The 24,859-nt window shown below is 42.5% G+C and overlaps 1 protein-coding gene across 2 annotated transcripts in view; it reads left to right on the top strand.

The window, feature by feature from the left end:
* The window catches only part of CFAP91 (cilia and flagella associated protein 91), a 70,515-nt gene that overhangs the window by 32,891 nt on the left and 12,765 nt on the right, over positions 1-24,859 (top strand). For both annotated transcript variants that reach the window (XM_059687745.1, XM_059687744.1), the window contains exons 7-16: positions 1,992-2,169; positions 5,853-6,010; positions 7,597-7,776; positions 10,287-10,429; positions 14,414-14,530; positions 16,627-16,698; positions 18,042-18,188; positions 21,532-21,753; positions 23,765-23,913; positions 24,436-24,527. In XM_059687745.1, the coding sequence (XP_059543728.1) occupies positions 1,992-2,169; positions 5,853-6,010; positions 7,597-7,776; positions 10,287-10,429; positions 14,414-14,530; positions 16,627-16,698; positions 18,042-18,188; positions 21,532-21,753; positions 23,765-23,913; positions 24,436-24,527 (1,458 nt within the window). The remainder of the gene's footprint in view (positions 1-1,991; positions 2,170-5,852; positions 6,011-7,596; positions 7,777-10,286; positions 10,430-14,413; positions 14,531-16,626; positions 16,699-18,041; positions 18,189-21,531; positions 21,754-23,764; positions 23,914-24,435; positions 24,528-24,859) is intronic.

The following is a 24,859-nucleotide window of genomic DNA, read 5'->3' as shown; positions in this document are numbered from 1 at the left end:
AATCTTGCAGTGTTTTAAAAGATGACTTGTCATAAACAGGTTGGTTAATCACATAAATTCAAGTTTAGTACATATCAGAAAACCAATGTAATTTATCATTTTAACAGAAAATGTTGGGAAAATGCTTCAATAGGTACAAAAAAAGTGTTTGATAACATTCAGAACTCATTTATGATATAAAGTCGAAATAAACTGGAATCAGAAGAAAAAGTAATATAATAAAAGGTGTCTACCATAGCCTTCAATAAATAGGATACTAAAGGTGAAACTTTGGACGCTTTACCTTAATGTGAAGAAAAGGCAGTGACCTCTTCATCACCACTGTTACTTAGCAATGCAGAGAACATCCTAGCCCAGGGCTTATTGAGTTATAACACCTTGCCCCCAGGGACATTTGGAAATATGGCGGCATTTTTGTATGTGATAATGACTAACAAGTGCTCCTGGCATTTAGCACATGGATGTAGTTGGGTGGGAGGCTGTAATAATACTAAACATCCTGTCTTGTATGGGGCAGTCCCGTGCAACAAATGATTATCCAATGTGGCAGCAATAGTACCTCGGTTGAAAAATACTGAGTCAGTGCAGTAAGAGAAAAGAAAAGAAGTGAGATATGAGTATTACAAAGAAGCAAAACTATCTTTATCTGCAGATGATGTGCTCATTTAAAAAAATCAAATGAAATAACAAATTTTTAGAATTAAGAACTTGAGGTCAACAGGATAGTTGATTATGAAATCAACATACAAACCTCAGTAGCCTTCCTATATGTTAACAATATCTAATTAGAAATATTGAAAAAATAATATTTTTAATAGCAACAAATAACAAAATACCTAAGAAATCACTTAATAAATACAGGTATAGCCCTAGCCAGTTTGGCTCAGTGGATAGAGCATCGTCCCTCGGACTGAAGGGTCCTGGGTTTGATTCTGGTCAAGGGCACATGTCCAGGTTGCGGGCTTGATCCCCAGGAGGGGCCATGCAGGAGGCAGCCAATCAATAATTCTCTCTCGCCATCGAAGTTTCTGTCTCTCTCTCCCTCTCCCTTCCTCTCTGAATCATTAAAATTATGTTTTAAAAAAGTGCAAATACTTAAAAAAATAAAAATAAGCCAGTTGGAGAAAGATAAATATCACATGATCTCACTCATATGTGGGATATAATAATCAACATAATTTGATGAACAAGAATAGATCCAGAGACAAATGGCAGGGGAGGGGGGGAGGTTAGAGAGCAACCAAAGGACTTGTATGCATGCATATTAGCATAACCAATGGACACAGACACTGGGATATGGGGGGCTTGCCCGGGGTGGGAATGACTGGAAGGGTGTCAATTGGGGAAAAAGGAGACATATGTAAAATTGTAGACAATAAAAAAATGCAAATACTTTAAAAAAATAAAAACAAAAACAGGTGCAAAGCATTTATGGAGAAACATATAAATTGTGACTTTCTGTATACTTTGATATTTCTTTGTATTTAAAAAAAAATAGATTTGTCTAATACAGGGCATATCAAGATGTGATTGTTCAGTAGCCACATAATATTTTTCAAATATTTTCCGGCATCTTATATGCACCTAAAATTTCTTCTGGCTGACTTACTAACAAGAAGCAGTGCAAGGCACAGCTGGGAGGTACATCTAGAGCAGCGGTTCTCAACCTGTGGGTCGCGACCCCTTTGGTGGTCGAACGACCCTTTCACAGGGGTCGCCTAAGACCATCCTGCATATCAGATATTTACATTATGATTCATAACAGTAGCAACATTACAGTTATGAAGTAGCAACGAAAATAATTTTATGGTTGGGTCACAACATGAGGAACTGTATTTAAAGGGCCAGAAAGGTTGAGGGTGTTCCCTAATATTACATCCCAATGTAACCTTAAGTGTAGAGAGGACAGGAGCTGAAAGGGAGTAAATGAAATACTGGCAGGTACATGAATTTGTCCATGTGTTTCTAAAGTGTTTTTGCTTCACCTCCAGGTCGAGGTCTCCCGGCAGGACAAGCTGAGGTGGAGATGATAGAACGTGCCCGGGAGAAGCGTGCCTGGGAAGCCACTCTCCCGCCTCTGACTGACACCTCCCACTTTGAGAAGAGGAGGAAGATGATGAATGAGATGGAGAGGAAGGAGTGGGCCTTCCGAGAGCAGGAGATTGAAAGGTAGGTTCTCGATCCCCCAGACGATGGCTCTCACGCTGATGGGAGTAACATTAACACTTTTTACCTATAAAGCATTTTTCCAAATGTGTTAGGTTTAAAAGTAATCCTCAACCTATATAGACAGGAAATTGGGTTTCTGGTTCTTCCAGGAACAATAGCTCTACAGTTTTCTCTCCATTGATATAAAAAGGTACAGTGGCCTCTGTGTGTGCAAGGCAGCATGGAACCAGCTCGGAGCAATTCCTCAAGGCACCTCTGCTTCTCCTCTTCCCTTTTCTCTTTAGTCTCTAATCTAGGCTATCACAGAACCCCACTAACTTTTGCATAATGCCTTTCAAACTGTCCCTTTCAGTTCATTCCCGTGCCACTCCCCTAGGTCTTGGCCCTCCTCATATCCATCAAACAGCCTCCTAGCTGATCCTGTTTCTTATCCCCCTAGTACCGAATTCACAGGCAGAACTCCGTGGGTTCCAGAGAGAGCTAATGGGGCATTTTCTATGTAAAAGCCAAATTGTGAAATTCTTCAATTAAGAGATGAGCTCACAGCACATAAGTGACAATATACTGAGGTAATTTGGTTAAGTTTTCAATCATTTTAACTGATATATTTTCAGTTAATGAGGTTGTCCCTAGAATATGTAGAATAACAACTCCTTAGGAAGAAAGAAAAAGAGGGAACCTACACCAAGATTGTTCTTTTTTCAGGCTGTAATGAGGTACTTTATTACTTGTAGCAATGCTACCAAAGCCCCGGACAGCATGCTCACACATAAGAGAGTTAGGGACCAAGAGACTCTGAAACTTAGTGTGGTTCTGAATTCAAAATATGTTTATCTTTTTGCACCTTCTGATTCACCCTGAAGCAGGACAATGATGTTTTGTTAAAAACTTGCAATTTAATAGAAAATAGCATTTGGAGCAAAATAGGTAGTAAATACCCAATTCTGGATGCAGAAATGTAAATTTATTGCTGCAATTTGGAGAGCTATACTATTTTAAAAAATATATATTTTTATTGATTTCAGCGAGGAATGGAGAAGGAGAGAAAGATAGAAACATCAATGATGAGAGAGAATCATTGATTGGCTGCTTCCTGCATGCACCCTGCCTGGACATGTGCCCTTACTGTGAATCGAATCATGACCTTTTGTTCATAGGTTGACGCTCAACCATTTTTGCCACACCAGCTGGGCTGGAGAGCTATATTCTTGTCAGAAGGACATTAAAAATATTAAAAATATATCTGGCTAGAATGAAGACATCACCTAAGAAAGAGAGTACTTTCGTTAAACTTAGGGTAATTTTAATAAACATGTTTTGCACCTTTCCTCTGTGCCAGGCTCTGTGCTGTGAGCTGGGGAAACAGGAATAATAGGAATTGCTATGCCCTGGCAGCGTTCCTCATGGTCCACTGGAGTGGGGAGGGGCGGTGGTCAAGGGTGGAGCAAAAGACCTTCAGACCAACAACTCTCCAGCAGGGCCCATCAGGTGATGTGCTCCTCTCTATACACAGTGCCAGCAGGACCCAGGCGAGAGAATCATCAGCTCTGTCTGAGGTGGGTGGAGAGTGGGGGAAACTACGGAGAGGAGGTAGCCCCTGAGCTGGGTGTTGAAGGATGAGTAAGTAGCCATCAGGTGGACAGCAATATCAGCGACGATGATGATGATGATGACGATTTCACAGAGCATAGCTCACTTATAAAGTGCTTATTATGTGCTGGAACCAAGTTCCAAGTCAATAGTTCTGAACATGTGGTCCATAGACCAGCAGCATCAGCATGATCTGTAAACTTGTTAAAATACAGATTCTCAGCCTATCCCCACACACTGAATCAGGGTGGGGAGCAGCAGTCTGTGCCAGAGCAAGCCCTCCAGATTACCGGATGCATGTTCAAGTTTGAGAACTGCTGTTCCAGCACGTTGTATACTGTAACTCATTTAATGCTCACAACAGCCTAATGGGATAGATACCATTATTTTGTCCATTTTGTGACTGAAGACACTGAGGCAAGTGATGAAGTTGAGACTTGAACCTAGGATTTCTAACTCTAGATGAAAGGTGACCGTTGGTGTGTGGCTTACTTTTAAAAATCTCCCTCCATATTGACTTGTCCCTGCTTCCCCACCCTCACCTCCATATTCACTGTGAGAAGCCCCATCTATGACACGTTAGCTCTGTCTTGAGTCCTTCTGAGTCAGACCTTTAGCTCCCTCTGCGGAGGCCTCACCTTTCCCTTGTCAGTGTGGCAGATCTCAGTCCTTGCCTGTCCTCCAGACTGCAGTTAAGGAAGTCCTCTAAGGAAGCCTTGCCCACCGCCCACTCCTCCCCCCTCCCCCCACCAACCGGGAATAGCTAGACGTGGTGCTATGTCTCTTCTCCCACAGAAATCTCTTCATTCTTCGGGCCTGGGGTTTATCTCCTTGTGTGGTGAATGCTGGTTTATATGCCCACTCCTCTAGAAAGTGCTTCTTCTGAGAAGGGGCTTTGTCTGGCTCATCGTTGTTTGCCTGGCACATGGTGAGCACTTAATAAGTACTTGGCAAATGAATAACTGGATAAATTACTGTATGAATTTTGAAGCAGGAGTGAAATGTCTAAATCTCTGTTATAGGAAGGAAAGTCTTGCTAGCTCTGTGAAACAAGGATTGAACGGGGAAAGACTGAAGGGGCAACAAGAGTCGGAGTTAGGAGAGATGACACGAATGCGAGCTAGGGAATGGAGGCAAGAAGCGTTTTAGAGGTGGGATCCCTAGAGGAGGGAAAATGATGTAAGAGAATGGGTGGGTTTCTGGGGGAACAAAATGAGTGGGTTTCTGGGGAACAAAATGAGTGGGTTTCTGGGAGGAACAAAATGAGTGGGTTTCCGGGGAACAAAATGAGTGGGTTTCCGGGGAACAAAATGAGTGGGTTTCTGGGGGAACAAAATGAGTGGGTTTCCGGGGAACAAAATGAGTGGGTTTCCGGGGAACAAAATGAGTGGGTTTCTGGGTGAACAAAATGAGTGGGTTTCTGGGGGAACAAAATGAGTGGGTTTCTGGGGGAACAAAAATGAGTGGGTTTTTGAAGTTGTCAGGGAATAGCTAGAGATTTGACAGAAATCCTGGCTCAGAAAGGTCTGGGCTGGAGGTAAGGATTTTAAAGTCATTTGTATGTGGCTGTATGCACACGAGCAAGGTAACTCCAGGAGGACAAGGTAAAGGTAACAAAAGTTGACCAAGTACCTGGAGGTGCAGACACTGGCATTTTCACATTAACTACTTAGGATAGCATGCCACACCCTCGTTTTCTCTTCACTCTCGTCACGTAGCCCTCTAGCAGCCAGTTGACCTGGAACCGTGCATGAACTTCTTGTTCACTTAGGCCCATCTGCCGAGAGAACCCTGATTTTGCCCCATCCATCTGGCACACTTGTTTGGCCTTCAGAACTGCATATATATATATATATATATATATATATATATATATATATATATATATATATATATATTCCCATTATATACTCACCATTGAGCTGTCACTCCCAGACCACCATTTGTCACACTTTTGCTAAGGTGGTCTTTTAAAAATATGTGACTATGATACCAGTTTAAAGAGGAGACCCTGTTGATGGCAGGTGCTCCCTTTCTGGTAGAACACCTGTTTGTGGTGCCGTATGCTTCTTTGTTTTGTCATGTGCTTGAAGGCTGCAGGAGATTCGCCTGGAAATTCTAAAAGAGCTGCTGAGGAAACGTCTCAAGAATAGCAATGAAATGACTATGAAGCACTTGAATGCCCAATGGTCTAACCTGCAGGAAGCAAAGGAGGCAAAATTGGCAAAAATTCGTCGTACACATGTATCAGGTAATGGTGTAGTATGAACAATGAAGAGAATGGAAACGTTGGCTTTGCTTTGGATCTCTGATCAAACCTGATTTAACTATGACATAATTCTGGTTTGGTCCTAGTGTTATTAAATAAGTAGCAGATGGGAGATGAGTTATTTCTCAAAAGTAGAAGAGTGGAGGAAAATTCCTTACTAAGAAAATCAAGTAATGATGTTCTGACAAGTAGTTAAGCTATTGATGGTGTGTGCGTGTGTGTGTGTGTGTGTGTGTGTGTGTATGTGTAGATGTTCCTGGACAGAGGCCTGTTTCTCAACCTTTTATTCATCATCATTTCCTAAAATAGACATTCAGACATCTTTTTTCCTATTCACCCCTCCCATGAAATTTTAATACACAGGTATACTGTATATCTGTTTATGTACTACAAGTATATCTGTACTTTATACATAAAAAGAGGAGTCAATGGCAGATTAAGAATGACTAAATAAAAATTTTAAAGTAAAATTTAAATTAATTACCATGATACTTAACTTTATAGCTATATTAAGTAATTGATTTACTTATAAAAATATTATCAATTATATATGCCAATTAGGAATTTATATACATAATAGCAATATAATCACATTTAAAAAAATCATTCAAAATTGTCATTTCCTAGCAAAAGTAAAGCAATTACAAAAATTAATTATTTAAAAATTATTTTTAGTGAGTTTAACTTTTAATTTTTTCTTGATGTGAGAAAATAGGTTTTAACTTCACTAGCTGCATTTAGATATTGTCAACATACATTGTTTCCAGAATTTGACATATTTTAATTTATTCTGGGGTTAGTCAAGATGGACAGAGATTGTTGAAAAATCTATAGTCTTCTCTCCTTTTTAATTATTTTCCTAGGAAAAGAATAATTAATTACCTTAGTCTCCATTGAGCATGTCTTTTTCAGTTACTTTGAATTTCTTTCATTTATTTAACAAATGTTTATTGACTATCTCTTCTTGGCTCAGAGCTTGGAATGCTTTTATAAAAGAGCCCTGGCTGCTGTTTTCCAGTGGTTGGAGCATCAGCCCATGCACCCAAGAGCCTCAGATTTGATTCCAGATCAAGGGCACATACTTGGGTTGCGGATTCGATCCTCAGCCCCCATTCCCCAGCCCTGGTTGCAGGAGCCAACCAAACAATGTGTCTGTTTCACATTAATGTTTCTCTCTCTCTCTCTCTCTCTCTCTCTCTCTCTCTCTCTCTCTTTCTCTCCCCCCTCCCCCCCCCCACCTCTCCCTCTCTTTCACTTTCTCTAAAAATCAATGGAAAAAAATATCCTTGGGTGAGGATTAACAAACGAACAAACAAAAAGAGAGATTTTTTGATGAGTTCTAATTTGGACACTAACAGATCAGCTCTATCACTTCTGCCTGGGTCACAAATGACAGACTTCTGTTTTTAGTGTGACTTTGCCCCTGCAGTGAGTGGCCATCATGAAATTCATTCAGTTCAGTAGCTTCCCTGAGAATAAAACTAGAACTGGTTTACTATTCTGCATTTGGATCATTCAGAACAATATTTTGGAGATAGTCATGGAGGTATGTTTTTTTTTTTTTTTAGCAATCAGAAAACTTATGGGAAAGAGAAAGAATGTAGAAGAGAAGTTCGAGAGAAGAAATATCATCAAGGACTATTCTGATTATGCATCACAGGTCTATGGACCTTTGTCTCGCCTTGGTCGTTTCCCAGACAATGATGAGGACTTTGCAGTAAAAAATCACTATCTTGAAACCTATGAAGGTAAACAATTTACATAATTACAAGTTCAGTATAAATTAAATACATAATTTATGTATATATATACCTCCTGAGGAGGAGGGTCTTCCTATGCCTTGATATGAGCAGTACTTTAAATCTTTTATACTAGTGATTAGGATTATCTATTGTGATTCTCAATTGGCAGCAACATACACCACCGTCAGATTAGCTAAACAAATATAAGATTGCATAGTTCAGTAGTGGTGGGAAAAAAGAAATATAAGTTAAATATATAAAACATAACTTAGACTAAAAGCTAAACAACAAATAAAAATACTTGCAAGAAAAAGTAATTAATATATTTAATATTATTAATAATACTAGAGGCCCGGTGCACAAAAATTTGTGCACTGGGGGGGGGGTAGGGTGGGTCCCTCAGCCCGGCCTGTGCCCTCTCGCAGTCTGGGACCCCTCAGGAGATAACGACCTGCTGGCTTAGGCCTGCTCCCGGGTGGCAGAGGGCAGGCCCAATCCCTAGGTGCAGCCCCTGGTCGGGCTCAGAGCAGGGCCGATTGGGGAGTTGGGGCGCCGCCCCATCATGCACAGAGCAGGGCAGATTGGGAGGTTGTGATGCCACCCTCAGTCACGCTCAGGGTAGGGCCGATTGGGGAGTTGGGGCGCCGCCCCATCATGCACAGAGCAGGGCGGATTGGGAGGTTGCGATGCCACCCCCAGTCACGCTCAGGGTAGGGCCGATTGGGGGGTTGGGGCACCGTCCCCTGTCACACTCAAGGCAGGGTCGATGGGGAGGTTGCGGCGCCACCCCCTGTCACGCACAGAGCAGGGCCAATCAGAGGGTTGGGGCACTGCCCCCTGTCACTCACAGAACAGGGCCCATCAGGGGGTTGGGGCACTGCCCCCTGTCACTCACAGAACAGGGCCCATCAGGGGGTTGGGGCACTGCCCCCTGTCACTCACAGAACAGGGCCCATCAGGGGGTTGGGGCACCGCCCTCTATCACCCACAGAGCAGGACCAATCAGGGGCTTGGGGCGCCACCACTCTCATACTCAGGGCAGGGCCGATGGGGAGGTTATGGCTCTACCCCATCACACACAGAGCAGGGCCCGTGGGGGGGGGGGAGCTCCCCCCTATCAGGCACAGAGCAGGGTGGCTCAGTGGGTTGGGGCCCCTTCCCCTGTCACACACAGAGCCGCAGGGCGATCAGGGGGTTTGGGCGCTGCCCCCTGTCACGCTGATCCCAGTGCCGGGAGGCATATTACCCTTTTACTATATAGGGTAGAGGCCTGGTGCATGAGTGGGGCCGGCTGGTTTGCCCTGAAGGGTGTCCTGGATCAGGGTGGGGGTCCCCACTGGGGTGCCTGGCCAGTCTGGGTGAGGGGCTGAGGGCTGTTTTCAGGCTGGGGGTGACTGAACTCCCAAACGCTCCTTTTTTTCTTTTTTTTTCTTTTTTTTAATTCTGGGCCAGCTTTAGCTTGAGGCTTGGCTCCAGCTCTTAGGCCTCTGCTGCTGAAAGTAGGTTTCTGGCCTTTGCATACAATGTTGCGAATCTGCTGGCTGAAGTTGGGCGTATTTGTTACAATGTTTCTTAAACTGCCCGCTCAGAGGCCTGCAGCTGCAGGCGGGGAACGTTGGTTTCCTCCGTCACTGAGGCAACCAAGCCTCATGTTAGTTTCAAGCTGCCTGGCTGCCGGCCGCCATCTTGGCTGACAGTTAATTTGCATATCTCGCTGATTAGCCAATGAAAAGGGTAGTGGTCGAACGCCAATTACCATGTTTCTCTTTTATTAGTGTAGATGAGTTGATACAAACTAATAAAAACTACTAAGACCCACATAAATAAATAGATACACTATACAACCGTTTATCAAGGGGTAAAGTCAATTAACTACTAAACATTAAAACAGATGGAATGTTACTAATCATCAAAGTTATGCAAAAATGAAATAGAAAAAAGTTTTATATCAGGTTTATAAAGCAAAGAAATATATAATGAAATCAGTCTTTTAAAAAGAAATGCCAGAAAATGAGTAGGCAAGGGGATGGAAAACCAGGGGATAAATTCATGGAGAGGATTATTTCTGCTATACCATTCAAGAGAGGCCTTTATTTAAATTACTTAAATTTCAGTTGACAAGTTGAAGCATCACGTGGCCAAGATCATGAGTTGATGGTCATAATATTGGATGTGTAGCTCTGACTGATCATCTCCAGAGCAGAATATGATAAATTGGTATACATCCACTTTAGAATGGTGACATGTATCATATGATCATTAATTTTCTGTTGGTTATTATTGTGGAGTTTATTTTTTCAGGGCAATGTTTTCGCTTTAGAATGCATTTCTCATTTTTTTTTGAATTTATACAGAAATTTGCTTTGTACTTTGGGGGTGATTCAGTTATATGAGATACACCTTATCAATGATTCTAAATGAGACCACTTGGCAAGCAACGGATAAAATTAACAATATACTTTCAAAAAGCTAACTTTAAGCATCAGATACTAAAAAGATGTGCTTCCTTCCCATAGGATTAGTCGAACTTGAGTCCTGTCTCCCAGATTTTGTGACACAGCCCCGAATCAAAGCTCCAAAACCTAAAGTCACAACCACCAAAGCTGGCTTTCTAAAGAGGGCGGCAAAGCTGGAGAACGAGTTGGCAGAGGTTCATAAGGTATAAGCCTCATCTGGGAAACAAGATGCTTCTAGGGTGACCTTTGCAGAAAATACTACACTACAAACATTGCACTTTGTCTTGGGCTGCGAAGTCCAGTAGTTCTCAACACACAGCCCTTCATCCCACCCCCTCTCTAGACTTCTCTCTCTCGAGGTGGTCTGTGCTGTGCTGTGCGTTTCCCCCCTCATTTTAAACTACTTGTAGGAAAGCCTCTTGGAGGTTGTTCTTTCCATTTACAGAAGCCATGTTACACTCTAAAAGAAGTTACATGAATTTGGCACTACATTAAGGTCTAGTGTTAAGAATGATGGTTTTAATAGGATAATAGGCCCCATTTTCTCCCTTTAAGATTTGTTACCAGGGCATCATGAAGAAAGGGAGTCATGCTCAACTCCTCTCTCATCTAGTTTAAAACATAACGGAATGAGAAAGTCTGATGGTCAGCCCTGTCAGCCAACTACACAGCATCCACCAGCTGAGCCTTCTATTCCGTTAACTGGATGATAGGTGCACAGACTTGGGTTAGAACTTGTGGTATATGATAGTGGTGCTCAACCTTTATCACCCACCAGGACCACCTGGAGGGCTCATTAAAACGCCTTGCTGGGTCCCAGCCCCAAAGTTGCTGATTCAGTGGGTCACGGTGGGGCTGGAGTGCTGGCATTTACAAGGTTCAGGAGACGCTGATGCTGCAGGAACCACACGTTGAGACCCCCTGGTTTAGTCTATCACTGGCCCGTGCATGCTTGTTTGTTCAGTTGGTCTTAGTAACAGAATCAGATAAAAATTAGGACCTTAACGATCACTCACCTATATCCATGTGCTTCTTTCCTATCTCATCTTCCATTTGCCCATTCTGAAGTCTGTTCATTATTCTCTCACTTTTTGGAAGATTTTTTAAATACTCCTTATGAGGGTATGGAAGTTCCCTTCCATTCTTAATTTACTGAAGCTTTAAATCATGTGTTTCTGTTGAATTTTATCAAATGTTTTGTCTGCATTTATTGAGCTAATTATGAAAAATCTTTTCCTTTTAAAGTTATTATTGTATTAAGGAAGAGTTATAGTTTCTGGGTATTTTTTTAATTAAATATTTATTCAGATTATTACAGTTGTTCCTTCCCTCCCCCCCCCTCCCATAGCTCCACTCCACCAGGTTCCCACCCCACCCTCTGCCCTTACCCCCTCCCCCCCCACCGCACTGTCCTCATCCATAGGTGCACGATTTTTGTCCAGTCTCTTCCCACACCCCCAAACCCCTTTCCCCCCGAGAATTGTCAGTCCACTCCCTTTCTATGCCCCTGATTCTATTATATTCACCAGTTTATTTTGTTCATCAAATTATTTATTCACTTGATTTTTCGATTCACTTGTGTATTTGTTGTTCGTAATTTTTATCTTTACCTTTTTCTTCTTCTTCCTCTTCTTAAAGGATACCTTTCAGCATTTCATATAATACTGGTTTGGTGGTGATGAACTCCTTTAGCTTTTTCTTATCTGTGAAGCTCTTTATCTGACCTTCAATTCTGAATGATAGCTTTGCTGGGTAAAGTAATCTTGGTTGTAGGTTCTTGGCATTCATCACTTTGAATATTTCTTGCCACTCCCTTCTGGCCTGCATAGTTTCTATTGAGAAATCAGCTGACAGTCGTATGGGTACTCCCTTGTAGGTAACTGAGTTTCTGTCTCTTGCTGCTTTTAAGATTCTCTCTTGTCTTTTGCTCTTGGCATTTTAATTATGATGTGTCTTGGTGTGGTCCTCTTTGGATTCCTTTTGTTTGGGGTTCTCTGAGCATCCTGGACCTGTAAGTCCATTTCTTTCACCAGGTGGGGGAAGTTTTCTGTCATTATTTCTTCAAATAGGTTTTCAATATCTTGCTCTCTCTCTTCTTCTGGCACCCCTATAATTTGGATGTTGGTACGTTTGAAGTTGTCCCAGAGGCTCCTTACACTATCTTCATATTTTTGGATTCTTTTTTCTTTTTGTTCTTCCGGTTGGGCGTTTTTTGCTTCTTCGTATTTCAAATCTTTGACTTGATTGTTGGGATCCTCTAGTCTGCTGTTGGATCTCTGTATAATATTTTTTTATTTCAGTCAGTGTATGCTTAATTTCTAGTTGGTCCTTTTTCATATCCTCAAGGGTCTCACTAAGTTTATCGGTGGTTTCTAAAAAATTCTTGAAAAACATTATAACCGTGGTTTTGAACTCTATATCCAGTCGTTTGCTTTCCTCCATTTCTGTCATTTGTGACCTGTTTCTTTGTCTCTGCATTTTGGCTGCTTCCCTGTGTTGGTAGAGTGGCTTTGTGTGCTAAGTGTCCTATAGGGCCCAGTGGCTCAGCCTCCCCAATTACCTGAGGTGGACACTCTTGGTGCACCCCTTTGTGGGCTTTGTGCACAGTCTTGTTGTAGTTAAGCCTTGACTGTTGTAGGTATCCCTGGGAGGAATTGGCCTCCAGGCCAATTGGCTGTGAGAATAAGCTGTGTCTATGGTGGGAGAACTTCTGTGCTGAAGACACCCTTCTGGGGCAAGACTTGCTTCAGTGGGGCTTTGGTGCTCACTGAGTCTGCCCCCTGGGTGTGTCCCTTATGGATCTAAGGAGTTGTAATCTGGATGGTCCCACTATGACCACTGGGTACACTGGCTCTTGGATCTCTAAGGAGGTGCTAATCTAGCCTCTTCCTGAGGCTACCCAGCAGGAGCTATGGAGAGATCTGCAGATTCCTTTTCCTTGTTTGGGGTTTGGAGGTGCCCAGATGAGGCCCAGCTGTGAAGCAATGCAAGCTGCTGTGGGGCCTTGGGCCTTCTTTTGGATGTTCTGGGTCTCTCTGACCCAGCTGCAGTTAGTTAGGTAATTTTAGATTGCAAAGGGCCAGGGCATTCATATGCAAAAGCCTCTGCACACAGCTTGGGTGGGGCGGGGTATCGGGGAATCAATTGGGTGGAGCAAGCAGCTATGGCTGCTCCTCAGTCCTGTCCTAAGAGGTCCTGGTTCTCACTGTTCCGCGGTAATCGCTGCAAGCACCTCTGAGAGAAAGTTCCCTCAAGTTCTGCCCGATGCAAGACAGTCCAGTTTCTCCCCGTATGAGTCTGGGTCCCCAGAGACTCGCCCGGAACTGGCGTTCAGAGCAGTCAGGAGCTTGTGTCTCCCTCCCAATTGAAAAAGATGGCCGCATCCTCAGTTGCTAGCTCTTTCCGCTCGCGCCTCCATACCTCTGCACTTTACTTCCACACTGCACCTCCTCTGAGTCTCAGTGTGCTTTTCTCTTTCCTTCTAGTTGTAGGATTTCCACTCGGCCAGTCTTCCTGTGGTTCTGGATGATGTCTGTTTTGTCTTTTAGTTGTATTTTTGAAGTGGTTGTGCGAAGCAGCAATTTCCGGTGTTTACCTATGCCGCCATCTTGGTTTCTCCAGTTTCTGGCTGGTTTTTTTAAAAAAATACATTTTTATTGATTTCAGAAAGGAAGGGAGAGGGATAGAAACATCAATGATGAGAGAGAATCATTGATGGACTGCCTCCTGCACATCCCATACTGGGGATCAAGCCTGCAACCCTGGCATGTGCCCTGACCGGGAATTGAATCATGACTGCCTGGTTCATAGGTCAATACTCAACCACTGAGCCATGCCAGCCAGGCTAGGTAGGTTATTTTTAAGTTTTATTTTTACAAATTATAATGTATCCTTGCATACCTGGGACAAAACTATCTTGGTCAAGGTGTATTATTTTTAATACACTGATGGATTTGATTTAAATGGATATACATAGAATATGTGCTATGTTTATTCAGTAGCTAATTTATCCTTAGGAATATCACAGCATCCTTTGGGAGATACAAGCACCCTGGTTTGGAATTGTTCAAACTGTCCTAGCATAGCCATAGAGAAGGTTATTTCTGATTGATATTCATATCTTTGGCCTAGATGTGGTAGTGGAAGAAAATATAAAGGTAAGAAATGACAGTAGTTTGGTTTTTCAGGCACTGTTGGATAAGAAGAATAAGGTTCCTGAACCAAAGAAACCTCTGCTCTTTCTTCAAAGAAAGCCAATACCCCAACCTCGGCTTCCAACTCCAACCTTGGAAATGACTTCCACTGTAAGTTTGAAACTTTTCTATTTAAAATTCAAAATTTAGCATTGCTGTCCATTTATTCTTAGGATAGTTTGAGTTAAAAACAAGCCTAATTTAACAGTGTTAATTTATGTTGCCTTTATTCTTATTTTCAAACATCGAACACACAATCACAAAAACAAGTAAAATGAGATGAAATGAAATCTAATCCTTTAAAAAAAATAAAACACAAAGAATAAAAAGTTTTCCCAAGAAAAGTAGGCATCAGAAGGTAATCCTCATGTGTGTCAAATAAAAAAAAAAGGATTGAATGATGATCAGCTACTATAATTATCTACCCAGTGGAGAGGTGGCTGATGACAGAGAAGAATGAAATGTTAGAAAGTCGCGAGGAAGGCTGACTTCTGAGGTAGGACTGGCTCAATGGGCCATATCTCACCTTCACAGATCCCAAACTCAGTTTGAGCGCAAGGTACCTGAACTGGCTAAGGCTGATCCAGTCTAAACAAACCCACAACAAACTGCTAGAGATGCCAGAATGCAAATGTATTACTTTATGGGGAGAAATAAAACTGCCTGGTGCATCAGGATGTTCCTCATGGTAGGTCAGCCCATTATCTCCCCATAGAGGGCAATTCTCACAAGAAGCCAGGTTGTATTCAGGAGGTAGTGCTTTGTCAAAGGGAGGGCAGTGGACAGATCAGCTCCCTAGCACAATCTGTGTCAGAGGTGACACACGAACTCATTTTTTTGGCTGATTTTTCTTTGTTAAATGGCATTTAAATATATAAAATAAATATCAAAAATATAAGTCTTTGTTTTACTATGGTTGCAAATATCAAAAAATTTCTATATGTGACACGACACCAGAGTTAAATTAGGGTTTTTCAAAATGCTGACATGCTGAGCTCAAAAGGTTCGCCATCACTGCCCTAGCACCTCTAATGGGCCAACTGTGGAGGGACTGGAAAGCTCCCATTGTCTGGCTAGGACGTGGTCTGGACAATACCCCCATTGTAGACCTTGTACCACCACTGCTGGTGGTTAACACATTATCTATCACGTGTTAATGCCACTGATTTTACTGTTGCTTTCTTTTGCATTCAGGGGTGCCTTAATTAGATTTGCCCAATCTGCTTTTTCTGTTGTTGGTGGTTTTTTTTATAAATGTATTTATTGATTTTAGTGAGAGAGGAAGGGAGAGGGAGAGATAGAAACATCGATAAGTGAGAGACATTGATCTGCTGCCTCCTGCATGCCCCCTACCAGGGATCAAGCCTGCAACCCAGGCATATGCCCTGACTGGGAATCGAACCAGGGAATTCTTGGTTGATGGGTAGATGCTCAACCACTGAGCAACACCAGCCGGGCTGCTCTTTTTGCTTTTGACACATAGTTATTAAAGGTAATTTTTATAAATGGCTGATTTTGTCTACTATATTCTGATTTTACCAGCTTTGCTAAATTTTTGTGAGAAGTACCTTCCTCTAGACCAGTGGTTCTCAACCTGTGGGTCGCGACCCCTTTGGCGGTCAAACGACACTTTCACAGGGGTGGCCTAAGACCATCCTACATATCAGATATTTACATTATGATTCATAACAGTAGCAACATTACAGTTATGAAGTAGCAACGAAAATAATTTTATGGTTGGGTCACAACATGAGGAACTGTATTTAAAGGGCCAGAAGGTTGAGAATCACTGCTCTAGACTCTGACCTAGATTAGCTGTATCCTTTGTCTCCTAACGATCAAACATGAAAAAACTATTGCAAAAGGGATGCTGTAAATAATACTTTCAGCTTCAAGAATGATTTTGCTGGAAAGAAGTATACAAAAATGCAAATTGCTTAAATTATAGGTATAGTATGACAGTGGGTGATTTTTTTTTTACTTTTTATATGATTTGTTAAAGATATTAATGATGAAAAATAATAATGAAGTTTAATAATACAGTAAGTAACATTTAAAATACTATATATTCAATGAAGGTAGAGACCATTATTTATTTCTATGTAATCCTTCTGGCACAGTCTCTTTTGCTTGATCTAATTCTTTAAAAAATTATTTGATACTGACTGCTGTTCTCAAGCTGCTTGGTTCTCCCTTTGTTCTTTTAGGAAGAAGAAGATATAGAAAAGGCTGTTATCTTCCTTCAAAAGTTACTCCGGGGCAGAGTCGTTCAGAATGTGGTGTGTAGGGTCCAACCACTGGCCATGTGCTTCTCCTCTGAATACAGATTCACAGAATGTGCATGTGCTTGGTTCCTTGGGGTGAATTCACCTCTGTCCTATGGAACTACACTCTTTCTTTTTTTTCCTGTGTGTGTTTTACTTTATTTTTATTTTTTATACTATTACAGATGTCCTCATTCTCCTCCTCCTTTGCCCGCCTCCACCCAGCCCTCGCCCCACCTTCCCTCTGGCCATCACCACACTGTTGTCTGTGTTCTTTGGAACTCTACTCTTGAATTACCTACCCATTCCCTTCTACTGCCATAGATTGTCCAGATGGGTGACACAGTGTCAAGGAGAGGAATAACCTGCCTGCTGTTTGCTACAGTTGTAGCCAAGACAGTGTGACAATAATGTCATCCTGGAATTGCTAAATCCGGCAATTTTCTTACCTGAATTTTGATCATTAAAATATCACCGACCAAGTGGATTCCCTAATTTTCCACAAAGTCATAACACAACTATTTGAGCTGTACTTAGCTGGCAATACCTGAATAATAAATGAAATAACTAAATAAAAACTACAGTCTGAACCCCTACTCAATGCCCACATTATACATTTTTTATTCTACATATATCTTCTCATTTTTTTCCCTACCACTTACCCTATATTATAGGCAAGTAATGTAAGTCTGAGAGAGAGTATGTTAATTACCAGCAAATTCAACTCTGGTCTTCCTGCCTGTGAAGCCTTACATTATTTCTACTGCCAGAGCAAACACTCAGTTTACAAAGTGGACTGATATAAAGCCCCAGCTAAAAGTTATTTCTCCCCAGACAGTTATAGCTCCTAAAAGACTCAGTTATGAAGAGCAAGTCCAGGGAAGCCGGGTGAGCATTTTATGTTCAGCATTATTCTTTACTCTCCTTTTGGTATTTCCCAGGAGAATTGCCTCACTTCATGAAGACAGCACATTGTGTATTACAAACCAGGGGCAGATCTATAGGAAAAGGAAATATAGCCATGAAATATACCATCCCCAGCTTTCTTAGGGATTAAGGAGCACAGGAAATGAGGGGAAGTTCAAGTTTCTTAATATGACCCTGTAGCGGTCCCCTTGCCTTTGAAAGGCATTTTAAGAAACCGTGTAAACAGCTAACTGGTAGCTAAGCTCCCTCCTTCTCTGCCTGAGCGGCCCGGGTGCCTTAAGAGGGCTGACCTCGCTCTGTGGGACACACTGGCTCTGTAGTCCCAAAAGGTGGAGCAGAACCCTCTCGTCATAAGTCACTGCTTGGGAGCCCGAGGGCCTGACACAAGGGATGCTAGTTTGCAAGTCTCTCTTTGATTTGATTTGCTACAGATGTTTGAAGGGAAAGAAAAGCGACTGGAGTTGATCCAGGAGCTGCGCGCCACCCACGTGCTACAAGACGATGACAGGCTGGTGAGGAAAACCGAGAAGCAAGTGACACTGGCCCTGCAGCGGCAGAGGAACTTGCATGAACACAAGGTTCTTTCCCTTTCTTTCTTGTTCCATTCTAGTCACATTTTCTCCCTTGATTTTTACTATTGTGTGAGCAACATTATAATAACAATAATGAATTGATGAAAAAGAAACATCCCCCACAATGCCATCACTCTATCACAGTCAGCATTTTTAAACTATGCTGCTACAGTCTATAATTAGAATGGGAATTGAATATGGTCTTATATTCCTTATTTGCAAAAAGAAGAAAAAAGAAACCTACATTTTAAAAGGTTTTCCTTTCAAGTTTTCTTAAACATTTGATGACTGTACTATATTTCAGTTAGTGAGAGCTTAGCAGAATGAATAGTAATAAAAGCAATAAGAAAAAAGTGAGAAATGAGATTTATTTGTAAATATCAGCACTTATTTTGAGCTTTGGAGCTGTACCTAAGTCATGCTGGTTAAAACACATACTAAATATGTTAATATCTCATGCTATTCTGTGACTTTCATCATGACCTCTGCGTTCTGCTGACCTGACAACAGCTGGTAATAGCAGCTCCACCCAACAAGGATACATGTCTCCCTGTTCTCTTCTGTGTTCCTCTCTGTAAGCACCATCTCTAATGCTATTGACTACAATGTAGATGCACTTTTCTGCCTCTCCCGCTAACCTGTTAATCGGTGTGGAAAACGATCTGTTTGCACAGTGTTTGGTGTTGTAAGAAAGTGAACTTACAGCAAGGCCACTATGACCCACCTTTAATCACACACGTAACTCTTGTGCTGTGTGGACTTGGGCTCGAGTGTTAAGCAGCTTGGAAATGTGCACAACTTTACTCCTTTCACATGACAGCAGGGCTGGATGGCCACTGCGCTTGGGGAGCTCATGCAGGGGGAAGGGGAAGAAAGCCACAGGCTGTGAGACCCAACAGAAGGACCAGAGGAAGAAGCAGAGAGTCTCTGAATTGGAGAGGCCTGGGCATGATGGAGACAGGGCTGCACTTTTTTGTTCAGATAGAGAGCAAATGCCCCGAAAGTGCCAGCTCCCAGGACCTGGGTGGGAAAATGCCCCCTTTGGCCCTTGGAGGTTTCTGATTGTAGACTTTGGCAGATGCACCTAAGCCAGCCAGTCCAGGCTTTTCAACTCTGTCCCACTTAGCGGACATACTAGTCCTGGCTGATATCATGTCAGCTAAGAGCTAAGGGAGGAGGTAGTGGGAAGAACTGTCACACAGACAAGACTCACCCTGCTTACCTTCCCCTATACTAAGCACACTAGTGATGTGCAGGGGTCCGATGGACCGGGCACCTCATGGATGCCTACAGCAGTGCTGACCCTCTCCTGTTCTCCTCTTACATTTTCTGTGGAAAACAGTCCAGAAAATGCACAGCTGCCAATTACACGATATGGCTGCAATGGAATCACCTTGCTAAATTTTTTTTTTTTTTACTTAATCTTCAAATTAAAATTTACTACCTGGGCATACCTTTCTTGTTGAGGGAGAAGATTAGACATGAACAGGATTTAAAATCTCAGGATTTTAAAGGTTGCCACCCCGCCCCCCCTCCCCCCCCCCCACCCCCAACACACATACACACACACACAAGTGAGGGAACTGTGATCCCTGGAGATGAGGAGGAAATCTGTTTGTGATCTCTGGGCTGAATGACCGCCACTTACAAACGTTAGGAGTAGTGAGATTCTTGCCCTTTCTCTCCACCTCTCCTATTGTGTAAGTAAAGCTGGGCATTGTGGTTAGGAGGTAGGTATGGGCTGGGCAGTAGGTAAGGATGAGGATGAGTGTGTTGGACTAATAACTACGCTTGATTGACAGTCTCACCCAGTAGCCATACCACCTTGGATACCTGTGCGGATTTCCTCCCTTCAAATATGAGCCAGAGGGGAACTGAGCACAGAGGCCGACTGTCAGTATTAAAGTAACATGTGCCTGGGCGGAGAGCTCTTCCTCTTATACTTGAGAATGGAAGAGGCAACAGATGGGAGTGGCAAAGGATACAGTCCTTTAAATGCCTTTGTTCTCCATGTGTCAAGGCCAGGACAGATAGACACTGTGGCTTATTCCTGGCCAAGAACTCCAGGCCTTTATTTTACCTTAAGGATCATATAGACGTGTTTCTCCTGCTCTATTTCAAAGATAGTTGTTAATGATTTTGAAATTATGGTTTTCTACTTTCATGTTATTCAAGATCTTAAAATTCCCCCAAACTTATGTTAAAGGATGAGGCATTAAGAAATTAAAAAGGTGCCGAAACTGGTTTGGCTCAGTGGATAGAGCGTCGGCCTGCAGACTGAAAGGGCCCAGGTTCGATTCCGGTCAAGGGCATGTAACTGGGTTGCGGGCACATCCCCAGTAGGAGATGTGCAGGAGGCAGCTGATTGGTGTTTCTCTCTCATCAATGTTTCTAACTCTCTCTCTCTCCCCCTTCCTCTCTGTAAAAAATCAATAAAATATATTTTAAAAAAAGAAATTAAAAAGGTATCAGTGAATTTCTAGGAGATTCTATTTTGTTAAACTCCATTGCTATCTTTAATAAAACCCTTGACATTTTTCTTTCTGTCTTGGAAGACATAGCACTTTATTTGGCTAAAATTGAGCCCAGCTGGCATGGCTCAGTGGTTGAGCGTCGACCTAGGAACCAGGATTCTCGGTCAGAGCACATACTTGGGTTGTAGGCTCAATCCTCAGTTTGGAGTGTGCCAGAGGCAGCCAATCAATGATTCTCTCTCCTTCTCCCTTCCTCTCTGAAATCAGTAAAAAAATATTTTTTAAAATTGAAATTTAGCTCTTTTTTTGTTATTGTTAATCCTCACCCAAGCATATATTTCCATTAATTTTTAGAGAGAGTGGAAGAGAGGGGGAGATACACAGGGAGAGGAACATTGAAGTGAGAGAGACACATTGGTTGATTGCCTCCTCATGCCCTGACCAGGATCGGGCTCGAGCCTGCAACCCAGGTATGTGCCCTTGACTGGAATCAAACCTGCGAATTCTTCAGTCCCTGGGTCAACACTCTATCCACTGAGCCAAACTGACTAGTGCTAAACTTGAAATTAAAAAAAAAAATGCATTCTGTGTAGACGCTAACAGAATTCTTTGCTAAATCCTCTTTATAACTTGAGGACTATAAGCCGTCAGTGACTGACGGAGCAATCTACTTTCTCATGTCTAAGATTGTATCATAAGTTTTCCTAGTGACAGAACCCTCGAATGGGGCCAATCTAGAGATAATATTCCTAATAAAAACCAAGTGCAGTCTGAAAATAAAGTGACTGTCAATGGTTCTGGGTAACCCAACATCCCTCCTTATTAATCCCCATTTTTAGCGGAATTTGTATCCTTAAAATTACATTATTTTTAAGGTGTCACTAGTTGAAAACCATCTGACTGGACTGGAAGGAAGGGTGCTGGCAGACATGTTCGACTTCCTGTCCAAAGAGCTGGTGAGACTCCAGGAAGAGAGGAGAATCCATGCCTTTGCCATGCTGGCCGAACGACAGCGGAGGATGCGGGAAGCTGAGGAGAGTGGTCGGCGACAGGTGGAACAGAGGCGCCTGCGGGAGGAGGACGAGATATTTAAGGAGGCAAGTGAGGGCAGCGGGATATCTGGAAGCTGTTGGTAAGGAGCAGAGTCAAACCAAAGGAAACTGAAGAAATGAAATGCATTTTTTTTTGTATTTTTCATTGTATTCAACAAATATATATTGAGATCCTACACAGACACACATTTAGCCACCTATTTCCTTATTAACTCATGCACATACAAGCACATGTGACCAGAACCTTACACATTTATAAAGATATACAGAAACACACAAGTATATGTGTTACTACAGGTGGAACACAGTAAACTTCCCAACCCTGGACTATTATAAAACTCAGCTAATTATTCCATAGGTTCAACTTGATTCCCGGTAAGACTCTGGGCTCCCTAGAGCAGGCATGTTGTACATCCCATGGTGCCTTCCATCCCACCAGAATAGATCACTGTGCACAGTAGACATTGGGCAAATATATTTTGACTAGAGGCCCGTTACACAAAATTCATGCAAGAGTAGGCCTTCCTTCCCCCGGCTGCCAACAGGCACCCAGGATCTGGGCTTCCCTTGCAGCCCCAGCTTCGTCTGGAAGGTCATCTGGAAGGACGTCTGGTCTAATTAGCATATTACACTTTTATTGAGGCCTGATGCATGAAATTCATGCAAGAGTAGGCCTTCCTTCCCCCAGCTGCCAGTACTGGCTTCCCTCCGGCACCTAGGACCTGGGCTTCCCTCTGGCCACCAGCGGGCACCCGGGACTGAGGCTTCTCTCCCAGCCCCTGCTTCGTCCTGAAGGTCTTCTGGAAGGATGTCCAGAAGGTTGTCTGGTCTAATTAGCATATTACCTTTTATTATTATAGATTGGTTGGTTGACACTGAATTAATCTGGTCATTGGGGTCTCTCGCAGGGAACATACAGGGATTCAAAGTTATGGATTTGGTGTTTTACAGGTAGGTATAGTGCCAGTCAAGAAACATGCTGAGTTATTACGGAGTCCCAAGATACACAGAAATATCCAGACATGAAATAAAAAAGTACCCTTCTCCCAAGAAACTGAAAATCTGTTGAGATAGAAAGCATACAAAACTAAGGATGCTGCACGTGATGCCTCCTGTGTGTCTACCTGTAAAACAGGCAAAACTAAACTATTACTATGGTTCCTACTTAGGGAGTAAAACTATAAGAAAAGGAAAACGTTTGCTGTAAAATTGTGAGAGGGGAAGGGGACTGTGGTCAGGAAGAACCCGCTGCAGTCTTCTGGGATACTGGCAGTGGCTGGTGGGTGCTGGCTTTCCTCTGTTTCGTTACACTGTTCATTCATGCACTCCGCACTTTTCTGCATGTGTATTCTGTTTCACAGTTTGAAGAAAGCTGTAAAAAGAAGCAATGTAGATGGATAAGATGGTTCAGAAAGTTCATCAAAGATCCAGGATTCCTCTAGCTTTCTGCTTTTCTGTCCCTAAGGCCTGGCCTTCATGGCAGTTTAAGATGACTTCTGGTGCTCCAGCATTATGTCCCCATGAAATGAGGAAGGGAAAAGGAAAAAAAAATAAAGCTAGGTCTTTCCTTTTAACAATCTGTTCTGGAAGGTGCCTGCATCACTTATGCAGGTTTTCCCTTGGCTAGAACTATGGGTGCTAGGAAATGCAGTCTGTTCTAGGGACCTATTGGCTCAGCTAAAATCCAGAGGTTCTGTTACTGAAGAGGAAGGACATTGGGAAATACCTTAGTCTCTGCCACAGTTAGGTAGTGTGACAAGACATGCTGTGGGTAAGAACATAGCCGGGATCCAGGATCTTTCTGCAATGTGTAGTGTCCACCCCCGAGGAAAATCCACAATTCTAAAATGGGTTAGATGGGAGGGGGCTGCCTAGTATGGGTAGAAAGGTGGGTTAGAAACAAATGGTCTAGATAGTAGAAAAAAGGAACAATCAAAGAAGGGACTTAACAAACTGAGTAAATGAGCTAAAATGTCGACCAGTGTTCATTTTTTTTTGTCTTGTTTCCATTAGTATTCCTGTTCTCAGTAACTGTGGGCATTTGGGGTTTTTACAGGTGGTTAAAGTTCACCAGAGTACTATATCTTCATATCTGGAAGACATAATACTGAAAACCGAAGACAAAACTGCAGAAGAACAAGCCAGGGCGGAAATTGAGAAGAAAGCTAAGGAAATCAATGACATTGCTTATGAAATGGAAAGCCGGTACGTACCAAGAGAATGGATGGTAGAATAGATAGCCCACTTGCTGTTACTTACATGTACTTTTCAGGAGCTTAAGAGTTCACCACCAAGGAAACACAAATATGTAGCTCATGCTTCAGTGCCCATTGTTTTATTAGCATAATGCTTTAGAAGCTAACATGCCTATCCCTGTGCATGGTGGGAGCACTGGGAGTAGAAGTCTCTGCAGTCTGGTTGGCTTTTACATTACTTACTTTAGAATACCTCAAAGCATGAAGGACATGTGAGTAAGTACATGCAACATTACCTGGAGTCCACCCCGAGGTGTGTGGCCCCATGGATAAGTTGTATCTCTAACATTCCCTTCCTGGCTGGCAGGGTACATGAAGGGCGGGGCCAATCTGACTTTTCCATGGGGTTAACCAAGCTCACCAGGAATGTCATATTTCACTTAACCAAGGGAAAGGCGATAGTGGAGTTCCTTCACAAGTCAGAAGGATCCAAGTACAGCCACAAAGAAAGTTTAATTTGTTTATTTTTCAGTCGAACTCAGCTTCAGTCAGAGGAGATTGTTGCTGAGTTGGTTTATAGTTTCCTGATCCCAGAGGTGCAAAAGGACTTCGTCAAAGAAAAAGGTAAACCCATGCAAACGCGTCCCTGGATGATTTTTTAAAAAGATAAACTCTTTCAATATCCCAGAGATTTAAAACTGAGCAGAGGTATGGGGAGATTTCTGAAGGAGAATCACTGAGCTTTCTTATTTCAGAGCCTGTCCAGTCCTCTTCCTGCTGATTCCAGATATACTCACCTCTAGTGTAGATGGGCAAAGTCCTAATAAGCGTGGCTGAGCATCAAGAGCCAACCCTCCTTTGCGAGGGAGCTCCCAAGTTCCAGAAGAGGTGTACTTTTTGATTTGATTTTTTAAAAACATAAAGTAAATGTTGAGAATATGCGGGATTTTCAAAAT

This window comes from Myotis daubentonii, chromosome 3, assembly GCF_963259705.1.
Source record: "Myotis daubentonii chromosome 3, mMyoDau2.1, whole genome shotgun sequence".
Classification (NCBI taxonomy): Eukaryota; Metazoa; Chordata; class Mammalia; order Chiroptera; family Vespertilionidae; genus Myotis; species Myotis daubentonii.
The sequence above is the reverse complement of the archived record's forward strand: the minus strand, read 5'-3'. Positions and strand labels throughout refer to the sequence as shown.